The 15,251-nt window shown below is 37.3% G+C and overlaps 1 protein-coding gene across 1 annotated transcript in view; it reads left to right on the top strand.

Annotated features, from left to right (window-relative positions):
- Positions 1 to 15,251, top strand: part of nt5dc1 (5'-nucleotidase domain containing 1) — a 105,200-nt gene that overhangs the window by 62,155 nt on the left and 27,794 nt on the right. Inside the window, exons 7-8 of the mRNA XM_088934863.1 lie at positions 11,003 to 11,177; positions 13,439 to 13,536. Coding sequence (XP_088790989.1) covers positions 11,003 to 11,177; positions 13,439 to 13,536 — 273 coding nt within the window. The remainder of the gene's footprint in view (positions 1 to 11,002; positions 11,178 to 13,438; positions 13,537 to 15,251) is intronic.

Raw genomic sequence — 15,251 nt, 5'->3', positions numbered from 1 at the left:
CCAAACTACCCATCTGCTCATAACAAAGATTTTAAGATGTATCTTACATATATCTATAAATGATAAGTGAGCAGAAAGAAAAGTTATGTCTCTGTTTTGAGTTTTGGTAGAAGATAATCTCAACCAGGAGATAGTAGAAAGAAGTTCATTAAAAAGTTATTGAAAAGTGAAAATCAGCAGAGCAACGGTTCTTAAAAATTGAGGATAAAAATTGTGTAATTCAGCTGTCTCCTCAAATTGTGTTTTTTTTTACTGTAAAGCACTTTGAGAAGCCTCTTTTAAAGGTGCTACATGAAATGGTTTATAATTATTATGATTACTGGCGTCATTTGGTTTTGTGTTTCTAATTTTGGAGTCTTAATTGAGAGGTACTTCTCAAAAGTGGGTCCTACAGCCAAAGAAAAGATTTGAAGTCCCCTGACCTAAGAGTTTGTATATGAAAATATGGAAAATTTGAGGATATACATATATACTGTACATAATTTAAATCATCATTTTGTTTAATCCATTTTGATTTTTTTATTAAAATATAACGCACCAGAATTTAGAATATAGTTTTCAGTTTTGGTCACCACTTAATAAAAGAAGATATTGCTGCTCTGGAATCAGTCTAGATAAGATTGACCAGATAATTCTGGTGCTTAAAGGGAGTGTCCTACACTGACAGACTGAAGGAACTGAGCCCTTTTAGTACCCGAACAGAGAAGATTTCAAGGGCACGTTGAAGTACACACTTGTGTCCCAAGTGTAGTTTAACTGTATGTTTCTTAAACATACAATGTGTAACTCCCTGTGTATCGCACCATAACTTCGAAGGGGATTCCTCCCATTTTCAGGAGTCCCACAGCACGGGGCAGTGGTCCTGGTAGCCCTGTAGGTACTGTATACCCACCCCTTTGCATGGCCTCCTCTCCTTCTTCTGTTCTGTTCTTAGCATTTCCATCCCGTTTAGCAGAGACAAAGAAAAGGTGCATGACAAACTACACTGAAAATCAGCTATTGCATACTGTATATATTCTTTTTAAGTTCGAAAATATATTAAAATATTTACAGATTTATGTCCAGTCATGCTCTCAATTGGTTAATCAAGGGGGAGGACTAATCAATATCTCAAAATATAAACATTTTTAGAATGAAAATGTCATCTGTACCAATTTGACTGTAATCAACCTGTTGTTGATTTACTGTATATGACTGTAGTAAATAGCAGAAAACATCACAGTACTTTTAAAAATGACATAGCTAGTTTTCATGTTCTGTATATACATTTATGGATTGGCATTTAATTGTGCCAATCTTCCATTTTTCTTATTGGTGGGTGGTGTTTTCCGTATGTAGATTAAGGTGCTTGCTTGCATAGTAAGACTTAAAATGATATGTTGAACAACACTTCCCTCTGGTGTTTCTCATTAAAATTGAACATCTGAGACTTAGCACAGTACATACTGTAAATTAACAAGTAATAGGTTTATTCCATGCTGAAAAGAGAAGAGAGAAAACACAGCGTTTCAACTGTGAAGCCTTCTTCACCTCTCTTCTCTCTTCTCTTTTCAGCATGGAATAAACCTTTACTTGTTCCTTTGCAGACTTCGCATGCTGACGCAGCTCCCCACCTGACATGCTGTAAATGTATTTCATGTAGGTAAAACTGCTGCAGGAAATAATCTGCACTTAGTGTGATTTAAGGTAAGATTAATTGAGGAAACCTCTGGTTACAACAGTTTTATTTTTTAATATTGTGTTTTCTAGTTTTCTGTATAAATTAATAAAATGAAGTACAGCATATACTTTCTTTAATGCACATGCATAATTGCACAGTGTTAAAAAGCAAAATTGTCTAGAGAAAACTGGATTCTGAAAGCACTTCAAACTGAAAATGAAAAGCAAATGTGAATAGAAGTGTTGTTAATTTGAAGATATATGAAATATATTGGTATAAAATCTGGTGTGCTCACAGAGGTTAGAGGTTCAATATCTCTCCTGACACCAGCCTGAAAGACAAGTAAATTATGCAATATAATAAAAGTTTCTATTAACAAGCAAGCTCCTGGTGGTTCATACAAACTCGTATTTACAGACTAGGTACTGTCCAAAACAATGAATTCACTCCACTGTTCTTTCCTCCTATTCCACTCAGAATTAGACACAGATCTTTATCTAGGATAGTTATATATACAGTTGCAATAAAAAGTTTGTGAACCCTTTGGAATTAACTGGATTTCTGCATTAATTGATGTAAACAACATGTGACTGCAGTCATACCAGACACTGATCTGTTGTGGTTTTCGTTCTAGTTCAGCTAGAGCTACACAGGCCTGGCACAATCCAGCTTTGTCACATTTTTTTATTGTCCCATTTAATCACCCAAAAAACATTTTACACAGTCTTTATACAGTTTCAACCATGTTTACGTAAAATGTGAAAGAATAACTTCCATGTCCATCGCACAGTAAAAGCAATTTTAGATTTCTCCTCCTTTTATTAGGTCTGTTGTTATTTTTAAATAGTACTGTATCTGTCTAATGTGACATCCAAGATTTATAACAGCAAGATATACTTTATAAAAAGTAGTTCAGGTGGGTAGCTGCATCAGCATGCGTAGGCTGCAAAGGAACACGTAACAGGTTTATTCCATGCTGTAAAGAGTAGAAAGAAAACACAACGTTTCGGCCGTGGAGCCTTCTTCAGGTGTGAGGCACCTGAAGCTCACACCTGAAGAAGGCTCCAGGGCCGAAACGTTGTGTTTTCTTTCTTCTCTTTTCAGTATGGAATAAACCTATTACTTGTTCCTTTATAAAAAGTGTTAACTTTAATATCAGCTCTCACTTTTTTGTTTAAAAATACAACTTTTCATGTAAAATTTGCTTTATTTTTTCAGAAATGGTCTTTGAAAATGTAGATCTATTTAAGAGTGCTCCATTTATTGCTTTTAATACACTAAGTGTCTGCAAAATTAACCATACTGTGGATATTGTGACGATGGTATGTGTTTTGTTTGAGGAATTATTTATTTTTTAAATTATGTATCAGTGTAAAAAAGAAAATTACTAAAACATCCTATCATTCAAAGCTGACACCTTGTAACTTTACCTGACCCAGTGTACTGCTGGTTCAGTTGAAAAGCTGCTGGTTTTCACAGGTGTCATTTCTTTCTGTATATCAGATTCTGAATTCTGTTAGACACTGTTGGAGTTCTTGTAGGAGTGTTATGTATCCTAAATTGCAATTTCTGCAATTTCCCTCACGGGATCAATAAAGTATCTATCTATCTGTTGTTTTATGTTATAGCTTTCCATTTTTTATAGTTTTCCATGAGAAGTAGGAGCATACATTGGGAATATAATATTTATAATAATAATAAGAAGAAGAATATAATATTTCTATTTGCAATAATTGTAGTAAAGAAGTCTGTCTCCAAATAATTGTTCAGGGGCACCTAATGTTTCAAAGATTTGTATTGCAAAACAGGCCTTTCAGCTTAAGTCTACCAAAATGCAGCAGTAGTCCAGTTCTGGGGACCGCCATAGTTTCTGGGATTCTGGTTATACATTGTTAATTACATAGAGCTATTTTGATCACTTTTTCTTTTGCCTTAACAGTCCAGGAAGTTTTCCAAAAACGTACTGTAAATGGAAAAAATCATTTAATTTTACCACAAGAGGGCAGCAAAGTACTTAAAGCTGGAGTTCTTAAATTCAAGTTCAAGATAATCTATTTCCAGCTATATGCCAGTATACAATTCTATATGTGATATATATATACAATATGTACTGTATGTATATATTACATATAGATACTGTTAAACACTATATGTTTTGTATGTGTGAAATATGTTGTATACTAAAGTATGCATCACACATGATTGACATTACTAAGTGATACAGAAAAGAAAGTTGAATTAAAAGCACTCTTAGGAAGGATATTAGAAACGTGCCAAGAGGGAGAAAAGAATACTGCAGTGGAGGCTGAAATAAATAATAGAAGGTTTTAATGTTATAAATGCAAAAAAGCAGTAAAAGAGAAAGCATCCAGGGACATTTTAAGATTATCATAGTGATTGAGTGAATGGTGTTTAGAATTGAAGAAATGTCGTACTCTGTCTGACTAAAAGAATTTACACTTTTTAATCTTCAATAGAGAAGACACAAAGAAGGGAGCAGTCTGAAGTCTTCAGAATCCTCAAAGGCATTAACAAAGTGAACCCTAATTACTTATTCAAAATCAATAGTGAAACCTGAAGCAGAGATCACGCGTAGAATCGGGTGAGATTCTTGAATTAGTTACTAGGAGCCAGAAAAGCTCCGGGGGCTGAAAGGCCTTTTCTCATTTGTAAACTTTGTTTTCAGTCAGTGATTTTACTCGTTACAGCATCACAGTGGTTAACAAAGTCATGCCAGTTGGCTGTTGGGCACGGAGGTGTAGAAAACCAAAACTTCCAGTGGGAGAATCTGCCACTGGGGGTCCCAGGCCCAACTGGTACCCCCCTCCAGGCAGGGGGTTTGGGATGCAGCAGTTATAATGGATCACGAGCAGTTTCTGCAAGTCCAGGGCTGATGTCCTGCCTCCTCAGTCTGTCATCATGGCTTAGTGCTCCTCTTGATAACAATCATATGAAATCTGTGTGTGCACTTGTGTGTATTTATACTTAAAATGATTGAGATCAACCTTTTAATCTGCTCAAATAGGGTGTGATTGAATTTTGTTTAGAATTTTTTTTTACCGCTCTACAAAAAATTCCTGAGTCAGTCCTGTGAGCATCCAGGTACATTCTTGGGCTTGAAGGACCTACTCTGTCTACCTGAATAAATTTAATCTATTTTTAGTCTTGAATAGAGACGAGACGAGACGACAGAAAGCTTATTTTATAATTATCACCGGTATGATATCTGCTCACATACAATTTAGCCCATGCTTTTTAGAGAGTTAGAAAATAGTGAAACTGTAGTGATTATTTTTCTTTTCTCTGGCTGTTGAATCGTCTTTCACAAAAAATAACATCAGTCTCTACCTTATACAACAAAAGGATTCTCTGCTGTCTCCTGTAAATAGTCCTTTACTGAACAAGAGAGCCTTGATCACATAGCGCTGCCAGTATGAACACTTCATCTGAGGAATACTTTTGTCATCCTGTGGTGAGGGTATTCTTTTCAACTTATTTTCTTATCCTTGTGAAAAAGAAACATCTTTTCACATGTGAAGCACAATTCCTGGGCTTACATGAGGGTTTCCTGTTTCAAAAATAGAAGCTAGTCCTAGACTGAAAAATAAAATGAAACTTTTTCATCCGATTTCCTTTATTAAAACAGAAAGGAGTTGTGAAAGGTAAATGACATTCATTAATGAGTATGTAAGTATTTGCCATTGGAGTTAATTCAATCCAGGAGCAATCATTTAATTGTGTATTTCACCCACTGCTTTGAGTTTAAAGAGTTGTGTTGGACAGTGATAATGACCATACAAGTACTGGGAAAACTGAGGTGCTGATTCAGTATTTGAATTTGTCACAGGCACAAGATAAAGGGTTATCTTTATTCTTTCTTTCAGGAAGGATTTACTTTCACTTGAGCTGCAGTAGATGAGCACTAGAAGTTTGTATCCTCAGCCCAAATGTCTCCATTGAGAACAAATCATCTGGTTATGAATGTACAGTAACTCTGGTTCCCAAAAAGGAAAGAAACTGTCATGGGTCAAGCAACCAGGGTTGTAACTTTCAGACACTAAAATGTTTGGAATAGTCTGGAAGTCTGGAAAAACGTTTACTTGTGGAAATGAAGCAGTCTTGCAGAGGGGACTTGCATGCCCTGCAACATGTGAGTAACAGCTGCTGAAACATAAAGGATGGGTAGGAACTACCATTCAGGGGCCAGAGCCATAGCATATCACCCTGCAACTCACAACTGGCAACCCACTGCAGCTAAGCAGGTGTGAGCCTGGTCAGTACCTGGATGGGAGACCTCCTGGGAAAAACTAAGGTTGCTGCTGGAAGAGGTGTTAGTGGGGCCAGCAGAGGGCACTCGCCCTGTGGTCCACGTGGGTCCTAATGCCCCAGTATAGTGATGGGGACACTATACTGTAAAACAGGCGCCGTCCTTCGGATGAGACGTAAAACCGAGGTCCTGACTCTCTGTGGTCATTAAAAATCCCAGGGCATTTCTCGAAAAGAGTAGGGGTGTAACCCTGGCATCCTGGCCAAATTTCCCATTGGCCCTTACCAATCATGGCCTCCTAATGATCCCCATCTATGAAATGGCTTCATTACTCCCTGCTCTCCTCCCCACTAATAGCTGATGTGTGGTGAGCGTTCTGGCGCACTATGGCTGCTGTCGCATCATCCAGGTGGGTGCTGCACATTGGTGGTGGTGGAGGGGAGACCCCATTACCTGTAAAGCGCTTTGAGTGGAGGGTCCAGAAAAGCGCTATATAAGTGTAAGCAATTATTATTAATTATTATTATTATAGCTGCCTTAGGGATATGCCAGAGTTCTGATTGGGAGAGCTGCTGTTACAGTGTTGGGAATCACTGACCTTTCAAGGCCACGTAGACCTGCTGTACTAAGGCTGGAGTAGATCCACTTCTTGGGGGTAACCCAGTAGGCTACAGTATGTGGTTGTGCATGACAATCCTGAACTACAGTGTGATGAGGTAGTGATTCGGGTACCTCTGGTCCAGGATGGGGCTGAAGTTGTACATACAGTAAGCCTGGTTATGGTGGCTTATATTGATGCTAGACTGTGGTTGCTGAAGGGGGAACAGATGACGAGGAGAAGTATTTTTCTGCCGTGTGTTTCATGTACAGCAGAGTCCGGGGAGGAAAGTTCATACAGACCAGGCTAGTGATGTCCTGGAGGGCTTTGGGGGCATGCTACAGCCTATGACCATCTGCTGTTGGGAGATTCCAGTCACAGGTTGTGTGCTGGTAAAAAACTGGTATGGCTGAGGAGATAGTAGAAGTGAAGGAGTGCTCAGGAGGTGCACAGGAGATGGAAGTTGCATGAATTGCAGCTACAGTATGCTTAGATAGCGCATGGAGGTGCCCAGGTGATGCCCAGGTACTTGGGTACCACTGAGTGTACAAAAAACAATATGTACACATGGCAGGTAGTACACAGTCTGTGCTGAAATATATTAAGCTGTCAAGAAAGATTTCCTGAGACTGAGAACCCAGTAAAGAAGCATTAATGGGCTTATCTTTGGGAAATGGCATTTCTATACTATTTCACACAAAGCTGGCCCAATGTGTGCTCTGACGGGTCAGTTGCACATTACTAGAGGCCAGATTTGTAAATGAAAAGGACATACTTTTATGTGAACATCAAATACTTCATTCATGTTTTACAAATAATGTGTAGTCCTTGGCTTTGTTATTAGGTGTATTCTTTAAATAGACATTCAAACACAACCACATCTCAGGCTGCCTACTACAGGGCTTTCAGATCCCAGATTGGTCCCATATTTGTCAAAGAATGTGTTACTCCTTTGCATCTGGCGCATCTAGTATTTAGGAGGTACTAAGGTGCTTACTGTCTGTATTCAGACGGTATTTTTTAATAAACATTTTTCAATCGCGTTTAAGGTTTGCATGTATAATTACAGTATATCTGAACAGTGTCTGTATTTGTTAACTGCACTGATGCTGAACATAAACTGCTATCTTGGGGGATGGCTATCATTCCAATGAGCAACAAATGTAATAGTTGAAACAACTCCAGTAGCTAAAAATTTAAATAGTTTAAGTCATGACGTATCTAAAATTGCCTGGGAGCTACAGTATAATGCCATTTTCGTGAACTGACTTTGAGATTATTTAAATTATTTTCTACAGACGTCATACGCAGACACAGACAGACAGATGTGTGGACATTATACACGTCTAGAGATGCGAAAAGTCACAGTACAGTTCAGTGGCGGTTTGAATGAGATTTGTGAGGAATTTGTGAGAAAGAAGGCCTTTTTAAGGGAACACTAAAGATGACGCACACAATGTATACAGTATCTCCACAATGCCCTTCCCACAAGCAGTGTTACAAAGAGTTTTATAGACTGAGCACAGCTATGGTCTCCCCATGTTATTACCGTGAATGGGTGTTTATGACTGACCATCACCTGCAAATTAGGACCATAGAAAATATATATGACATAACGGGTATTCCAAATAATGTTATCTCTGCTTTTCTGTTATTTCTGAAGTGTCACGTACAACAGGTGTTTAAAATGCATGCAAGCAGAGGAAAGATCCCAGACCAGGATCAGATTTCTACACACAAGCCAACAATAATGCTTCTGTAATTCCCAGAGGGCAAATCTGATTAGCTACTGTAAATATTGAAAAATATACATATTCTCCTTATTGTGTGAATGATTGTGTTTAAGTGTAAATTCAATGTGAAGGTTTACATTGCCACATTTTTGGGACAGTTGTACAAAACTGTACAATATTGTATTTTGTACAGTTTACAGCATGTTTAGGTCATTTTGTATTTAACACTGTGTTTGGCAAGTTGCGTTTCTAGTAATTGTATTTTGTGTTATTCTGTTTTTATAAATATAAAAATATTTTATAAATACAAATCTAAATATATTTTATAAATATAGTATAAATATATATGTACAAAACAATAGGTAGAGGTTCATTCTATGCTGAAAGGCAAATAAATAAACTCAGTGTTTTGGCTTGAATAAATATATAGTGTACACAGTGTTTATGTATTTATCCCCCTACTCCATTGCAAGTTGGTATTGTTTCGCTTAAAAGTGTCACAGTTTGGCATTGCCTAACAACTTCAACAGTACACATGTCTGTTGTCTGTGCAGTTAAAGTACACATTTTTCCGCTGTTAAAATTTCAACTCATTGGACTCCTGTTGCTGTCACTGCTTCACCTTTTTAACGTGCTCGAAGCCATTTGTTTCAGCAGGGCACTTTAACAAAATTCAAGAGGAATTGTATTATTTAACAACTTTTCTGTGTGCGTGTGTCAAAGTGGCAGGCAGTCTTGTTCATAGTACATAAGAATACATTTCTGCAGAAGAAAGAAAATGTACACAGTGTCTGGTATGTATTAATCTTTAATGATAACCAGTGCTACAGTAACTCACTATTGAGCTTCAACAGGGAAAGTGTTTTTTTTTCTGTTAGCTGGAATTTTTACAGTAACTCATTTTCCAGGTATTGATGGACGTTCTGCATACCTGTTTTGGGACACAAATAAACTTTGGCTTGTTTTCAGACTACAGAGTTTGTTTTAATTTCAGTAATGATTAATGGTAGACTTTTGGCTTTATGGATGTACAGTATAGAGAGGCACTGATGATGTGAATTATGCAGAGCATCTAAGTGTCAATTAGATACAATTGGTAAATATTGATGGTTAGGCACCTGCTACTGCAACCCACTAGCAGTTAGAAAAAGGATGGATGAATGTTGATCGATAAGCTACTGGAAAACTCCATTTTATCTACAGTACATTTGTTGAGATGTTCTGATCAAGTTTTTTAAAATTCTGGTCAATGCAAATTAAAGATAACTAATTAAGAAGCTGGGGTTCTTTTCATCCAAAGTAAGCTGTATTCACAACAATCAGTTGTTACTATAGTAGAACACCAGTGGAGGTTTTGAGTAAATTGTTGAGGCCCATAACATATATTGTCTTTCCTGATTGTGTCTAGGATATACAAGGCCGCTTAACAGCAGGATATATATTTTGCCTACATTAGTCAGTAGCATGTTACAGTTAATTTACTGCAGTGCCATGGTAGTGGACTCTGTCTCTTTAGTGGCCTTCACCACTTACAAACCAGTAGAAGTCAAGCCATCCTTTAAATGCAAAAAAGTGCATCCATAGGCAACAGTTTGAGACTAAGCTGGGTGACACATGGGGAGAGATTTCTAATATTTTGGAGAATAGTGTTGGCTGACTGTTGAAATGCAGAAAGGAAAGGGTCAGTGAGTGAAGGTACCCGTTCACACTGCAGGTCAGGTTCTATAGTACAGCCATCACCTGTAGTCTGAGACTTAGTTATGTCATTTGCTGACCAAATACTGTATAATGTGGTTCTACTGGGTGCTTTCTGTGACTGGGATTCCACAAGGGGTGACGCAAGGGGAGCTGTCTTTGCACCACTGGTGGTAGGGTCTGTAAATAGTTTGCTCAGGGTTCTTTGTTTTCATAGTGAAAAGCGAATAAAACAATCTCTCCAGCTCTCTGGGTGCCTGCAGGCTTGCTTTGACAACACTGAGTGATGTGCGTCTCATCCAGACAGTGCTGAGTCTCCTCTTCAATGCTGGAAAGCATGATACATGTTAAAAGATTAATGAATAGAAGGACAATAACAAACCTCTGTACTTACTGCATGCCTGTGAGCTTGCAGTGTTTTCATTGACAGACGTATTATTCCTGCAGCTGATGTTTACTCAAGTGCACATTTCGAAGGACAGCATGCGGAGTTCTCTATCTCTCCCAGCTGTTAAATGGTTCATCGCTTTGACCTGAGCTGAGTAGCAATCAGATGTTATAAGATGGGCGATATTAAAAGAAAATAGCTGTCAATTCCAAATTTAATAGAAAATGTAGGTATTGAAATCAAAGTACAGTACATACAAATATGACAACTCAAAAGAAGTTGAGTTTGCTGCCTTTTGGATTCTCTCCTCAGTGCATTAACCTAACCTGCTATTTCTGTTATTAAATAGCTAGTGCTATTCAGATTGTGATATTCTTAAAGTTTTCTTCTAAAAGAGGATTTGTCTTGATGAACAAATATGATAAAAGATGTATTTACATGTATATCTTACTTGTTAGCAACAGTCCCTGTGAAAACAACATTACATTAAATTTAGACATACTAAAGATTTGTGCATCTTTATTTCTATCTGTATTTGTTCAAAGCTGTTGGCTTTAGGCGTGTTTTGCTCTTTTGCTACTTTCTGTGGTGTTTTTGTGGTCTAACATACCATAGATTGCAAAGTTGAATAACCCCTTCATCTTTATTTTTTCCTGTTCAGAAAATGCTGGCACATACTTCCCAAGTGTGAAAAATGACCCTGGCAAATATTTGCAGCCCTGCTCTGATTCTGTGAAAGCCTGGCTTAGAAGCATGAAAAATGCTGGAAAGGTTCTCTTGTTGATCACCAGCTCTCACAGTGACTACTGCAGGCTCGTCTGTGACTACATTCTGGGGTGAGTGTAAAATGCCAAAGGTGAAACTACCATAGCTCACAGTGCTGTGCCAAAGTCTTAGACGCAGTCAGGAGTTACACTACATGAAGGGTAAGAGAATCAATTAATTGCTAATAAGGCTACTGCTCTTACTACTGTTGTTGTCTAGTACTATAACACCATTGACAGTTGTGAAGTTAACATTATAGCTTAGCAAGGGTAAGAAGAAACATGCTTGTTAATTGAAGTCTTCAGTTAACATTGATCATAATCTTTAAAGTCTTGATCGAAGCAGCTCAAGATAAACTGTGCGCGTGCAATATGACTTTGTCTGCTGTTATAGTAATAGTACTACAGTAGGTCTAATATTATGACTGTTGTAATAATAATAATAATAATAATAATAATAATAGTATTATATAATAGTATATAGTAATAATCCATCACATTTGCCAGTGAAATGACTCATTGCCTGCTATTTCCCTATTTCCCATCTCTAACATCTTTTCGTTCTTCTCTATAGATTATGCACACAATTAAAAAAACAACAACAGTGCGGACATCAAAACATTCAATTTGTGTGTTAGTGAAAGGATACAAAATAAAAAATGTAGCTGGCAGCTGTCTTAATTATTGTTATAGATTGATCCAACTTGAAGTCTCTTAGCTGTGCAGTAAATTTAGAGATACCCTTGACCTCTAGGAGGAATAAAATGATTTGAAATGTGGATAAGAACTGAAGATGATCTGTAGTTTTGTTTAGAAAACAAGCTACACAAACAAGAAGGCATTCAGAAAAACATTGAAGGATGACAAAGTATTGGGAGTTATGGAAAGTTACATTTATAATCGGAAAAAAAATAGATGCCAAGTTTCCCATGGGAGTTCAGCAGTGTGGTTTTTTTCCACAAACATTTCCTGTCAAACGACAAGTCAGTCTTGCCTGTTTGTTTCTCTATCCACTGTCGAACTGTTTGTAGGACACTCTCAAAATCAATTATTTATGCAGCAGTTGGCAAGAAATATGGTGCGCCTTTTTTGGAGAGGATTTAGTTTTAGTACACATGAAACTGGAACTTGAGGAACCAGACTTTGCTGGAGATAAATCAGGGGTCAGTGTTAAGAGTCTGCTCTGCACTGAAGCCAGTGAGCCTCTGTTTACATTAAAGTGCATGTCAGACAGTGGGCCTGTTAATTATTTTTCCTTTGACCAGTAAACATATTCTTTATAGTCCTTCCACGGTATCAGTAAAGAGCAACTGTAAGCACAATGTTTTTGCCCCCCTGTAAACACAGATTTTTAATTTGTTGGGGAGGCACTATTAAAACAATAAAATTTAGCTGTATTCCAAAGAATGATTATATTATTATTCATCATATTTTTCAGGAAAATAATATTCAGGAAAGAAATGGAAATTGCAGCTTTTTAAACAAAGTAAGCGTTTTCAGTATTCTGCCAAATGTTTTTGGTCAAAAAGTTGCTATTGTCATTTTTTCTGAATATGAACAGGTAGCTGAGCATCTGCTGCCAAGGTCTTTCCGCAGCAGCAAGTGCTCCGATTATGCCTATTATGACAATGTTTGCCTCATTTCATTGGTCATGTCGTTGTAATCCTCCATCATGATACAGTACCTGCTCTTTGACTAGTTTAATCTTAAGAGATTCAGCAAAACTGGATCAGGAAACACTGGATTTTATTCTTGAATTAGGTCTGTGCCATGTTGTGTATTTTGTTAGACCCTTCTATTTAGCACTACCTTACCAGCAGGCAGAGTATTTACAGTTGCCTATTCACTTCATACCATGCAATTTTATTAACCTTAAGTGATGTTAGATACAGCCTGAGAAAAATGATGATAGGATAGGCTGCTTTACGGGATGGCTTGATGGAATTCTTGTTTCCTTAAGCACACATCAAGCACACACGCTAGCAAGATGGGCTAAATGCCTTCCTCCTATCTGAACATTTTTGTTTGTACTTAACTAGTCTAAGGCTAATTAATAGGTAATGACTTGGATTTGTGGGTACTTATAGTGTTTTTAAAATGTAACAAAAGACCTTTGTGATGAATATGTGCTAAGGTCTGTCAGGGAGAACGTCATCTGATCCGTTAACACAGAAAATCAAGGGACAAGAAACACAAGAGAGTACTTGTTGTCAATGTTTGTACATCCTGTAAAACGTTTTGATACATCTGACAAATATATTCAGATGACATTAATCCTTCAGTATGATTTGAAGTATTTCTAAATGGGATTGTACCTCATGTCTTGGTTTCAGGAAAGATTTTGAGGAACTGTTTGATGTTATCATCACAAATGCTTTGAAGCCCGGATTCTTCTCCCTTATCCCACAACAAAGGCCTTTCCGAACTCTTGGTGAGTCTTGCAAGTTTAAACCTACTCATTTTACATGCATTTCCATAAGACCTGATTTAATGTGGGTTCTGTTATATCCTATCAGTGTTTGTTAGGCTAAACTCCAGTTTCTGAAGCAAGGGATTTTTATCAGAAAGACTTCTTTACTTAATTTAGATCATACTGTTGTTACATGACTTCATATACAGTAGTGCGGACATTACTGTATTGTCTGTGTACTGTTGTACTGCAATTAGTAGTGACGCCACACTGTTTTATCTGTGTTTATACTCAACTACATCAAAACTTGTCTCTGTTTTATATAGCACCTTTAAATGTATCCTCTCAAAGCGCTCCACAGGAAAAGTTAAAAAAATAGTTAAACAAAAATAGAAACAAAGATGGAAGATAACAAAATTATCACAGAGAAACACAAGGATTATAAATGTACTAGAAAATGCACGGAGCCATTACATAAAAGTCTTTTTGAGGAAGGTTTTGAGTCTGGATTTGAATGTGCTGATGGTACGTGATTCTCTGCTTTTCTTGAGGATAGAATCCCAGAGCTTTGAGGTGTAGCAGGCCCTGTCACTGATAGTATGTAGACGTGCCTGGGGGCTGAACAAGAGACTAGAGTCAGACCAGTTAAGGTAGTGAAGTGGGCAGCAGGAAGGTAGTAGGCCAGATAGGTTCTGAGGTGCTAAGCCATGTAGAGCATTATAGGTGAACATGAGGATTTTGAAGTCGACACTAAACATAATAGGAAGTCAGTGCAAGGAATCCAGGTCAGGAGTAATTTGATCACTTGCACATGACCTGGTCAGGATTCCAGCTGCTGAATTCTGGACACTGAAGTTTGTTCAGAGTGCATTGAGATACTCCAGCGAGTAGAGCATTGCAGTAATCAATTCTAGAGAAGACAAATGTGTTGACCAGGTTTTCCACTACAGTCACAGACAACTTTAAGCTTACCAAATTAATACAAAATTCGACTTGCTGTAAGTTCTTCATTTTGCAAAAACTGAAGGTAATCTAAAAACCAGTCCAATTGTCAAATTCTTGCCATTTACAATAGGCTGTTTTTTATTACATTGTCTGTACAATTGCATTACAAACATTCTTCTTAATAAGAAAATACTATAGTGTAAAGAAGTCTCTTTGTAGCTTCAGTACTTCAAAAAGTAGTACAAGTGGATTTACTGTGGAGGCAGTTAACATGGTTTACCCTAAAGTTAGCTACATTTGTGACCTTTCAATAATTCTTTTGTATGTGAAGGTTTAGTGTATTTAGTGTGTTTCATTTATGTTATCTAAATCATGTCACAAAGCATTGCCATATATTTCACCAAGTTAACATCTGCAGGTATATTTATATCATATCATTTTTTCCTAACTTGTATTTCCAGGTCACCTAAACCTGAAAACAATGTCTGAATATATAAAACAATTTATATTGAATGTACGTTCTAAGGGAATTTACAAAGACATGCATTTATTTAAATCAATTTAACCACTTTATTATACTGATTATACACACTCACAGTTACTATGCGCTGCACTAGGACTGGAGTACAGCTGGCCCCTTCCTAGTGTAGTTTCTGCTTTTCGCCATGGACAAAGCTTGCGCCAGTGACAAAGCTGTACACTCAAACCTCTGTTTAGCAGTTAGGATTTGCCGTATTGCTCCCCCCTTGACAAGACATAGAAGAACAGAGGACTTTGTCTGTTTTGATGGC

Source organism: Atractosteus spatula, chromosome 2 (genome assembly GCF_055471065.1).
Source record: "Atractosteus spatula isolate fAtrSpa1 chromosome 2, fAtrSpa1.hap1, whole genome shotgun sequence".
In the NCBI taxonomy this organism is placed as follows: Eukaryota; Metazoa; Chordata; class Actinopteri; order Semionotiformes; family Lepisosteidae; genus Atractosteus; species Atractosteus spatula.
The sequence above is the reverse complement of the archived record's forward strand: the minus strand, read 5'-3'. Positions and strand labels throughout refer to the sequence as shown.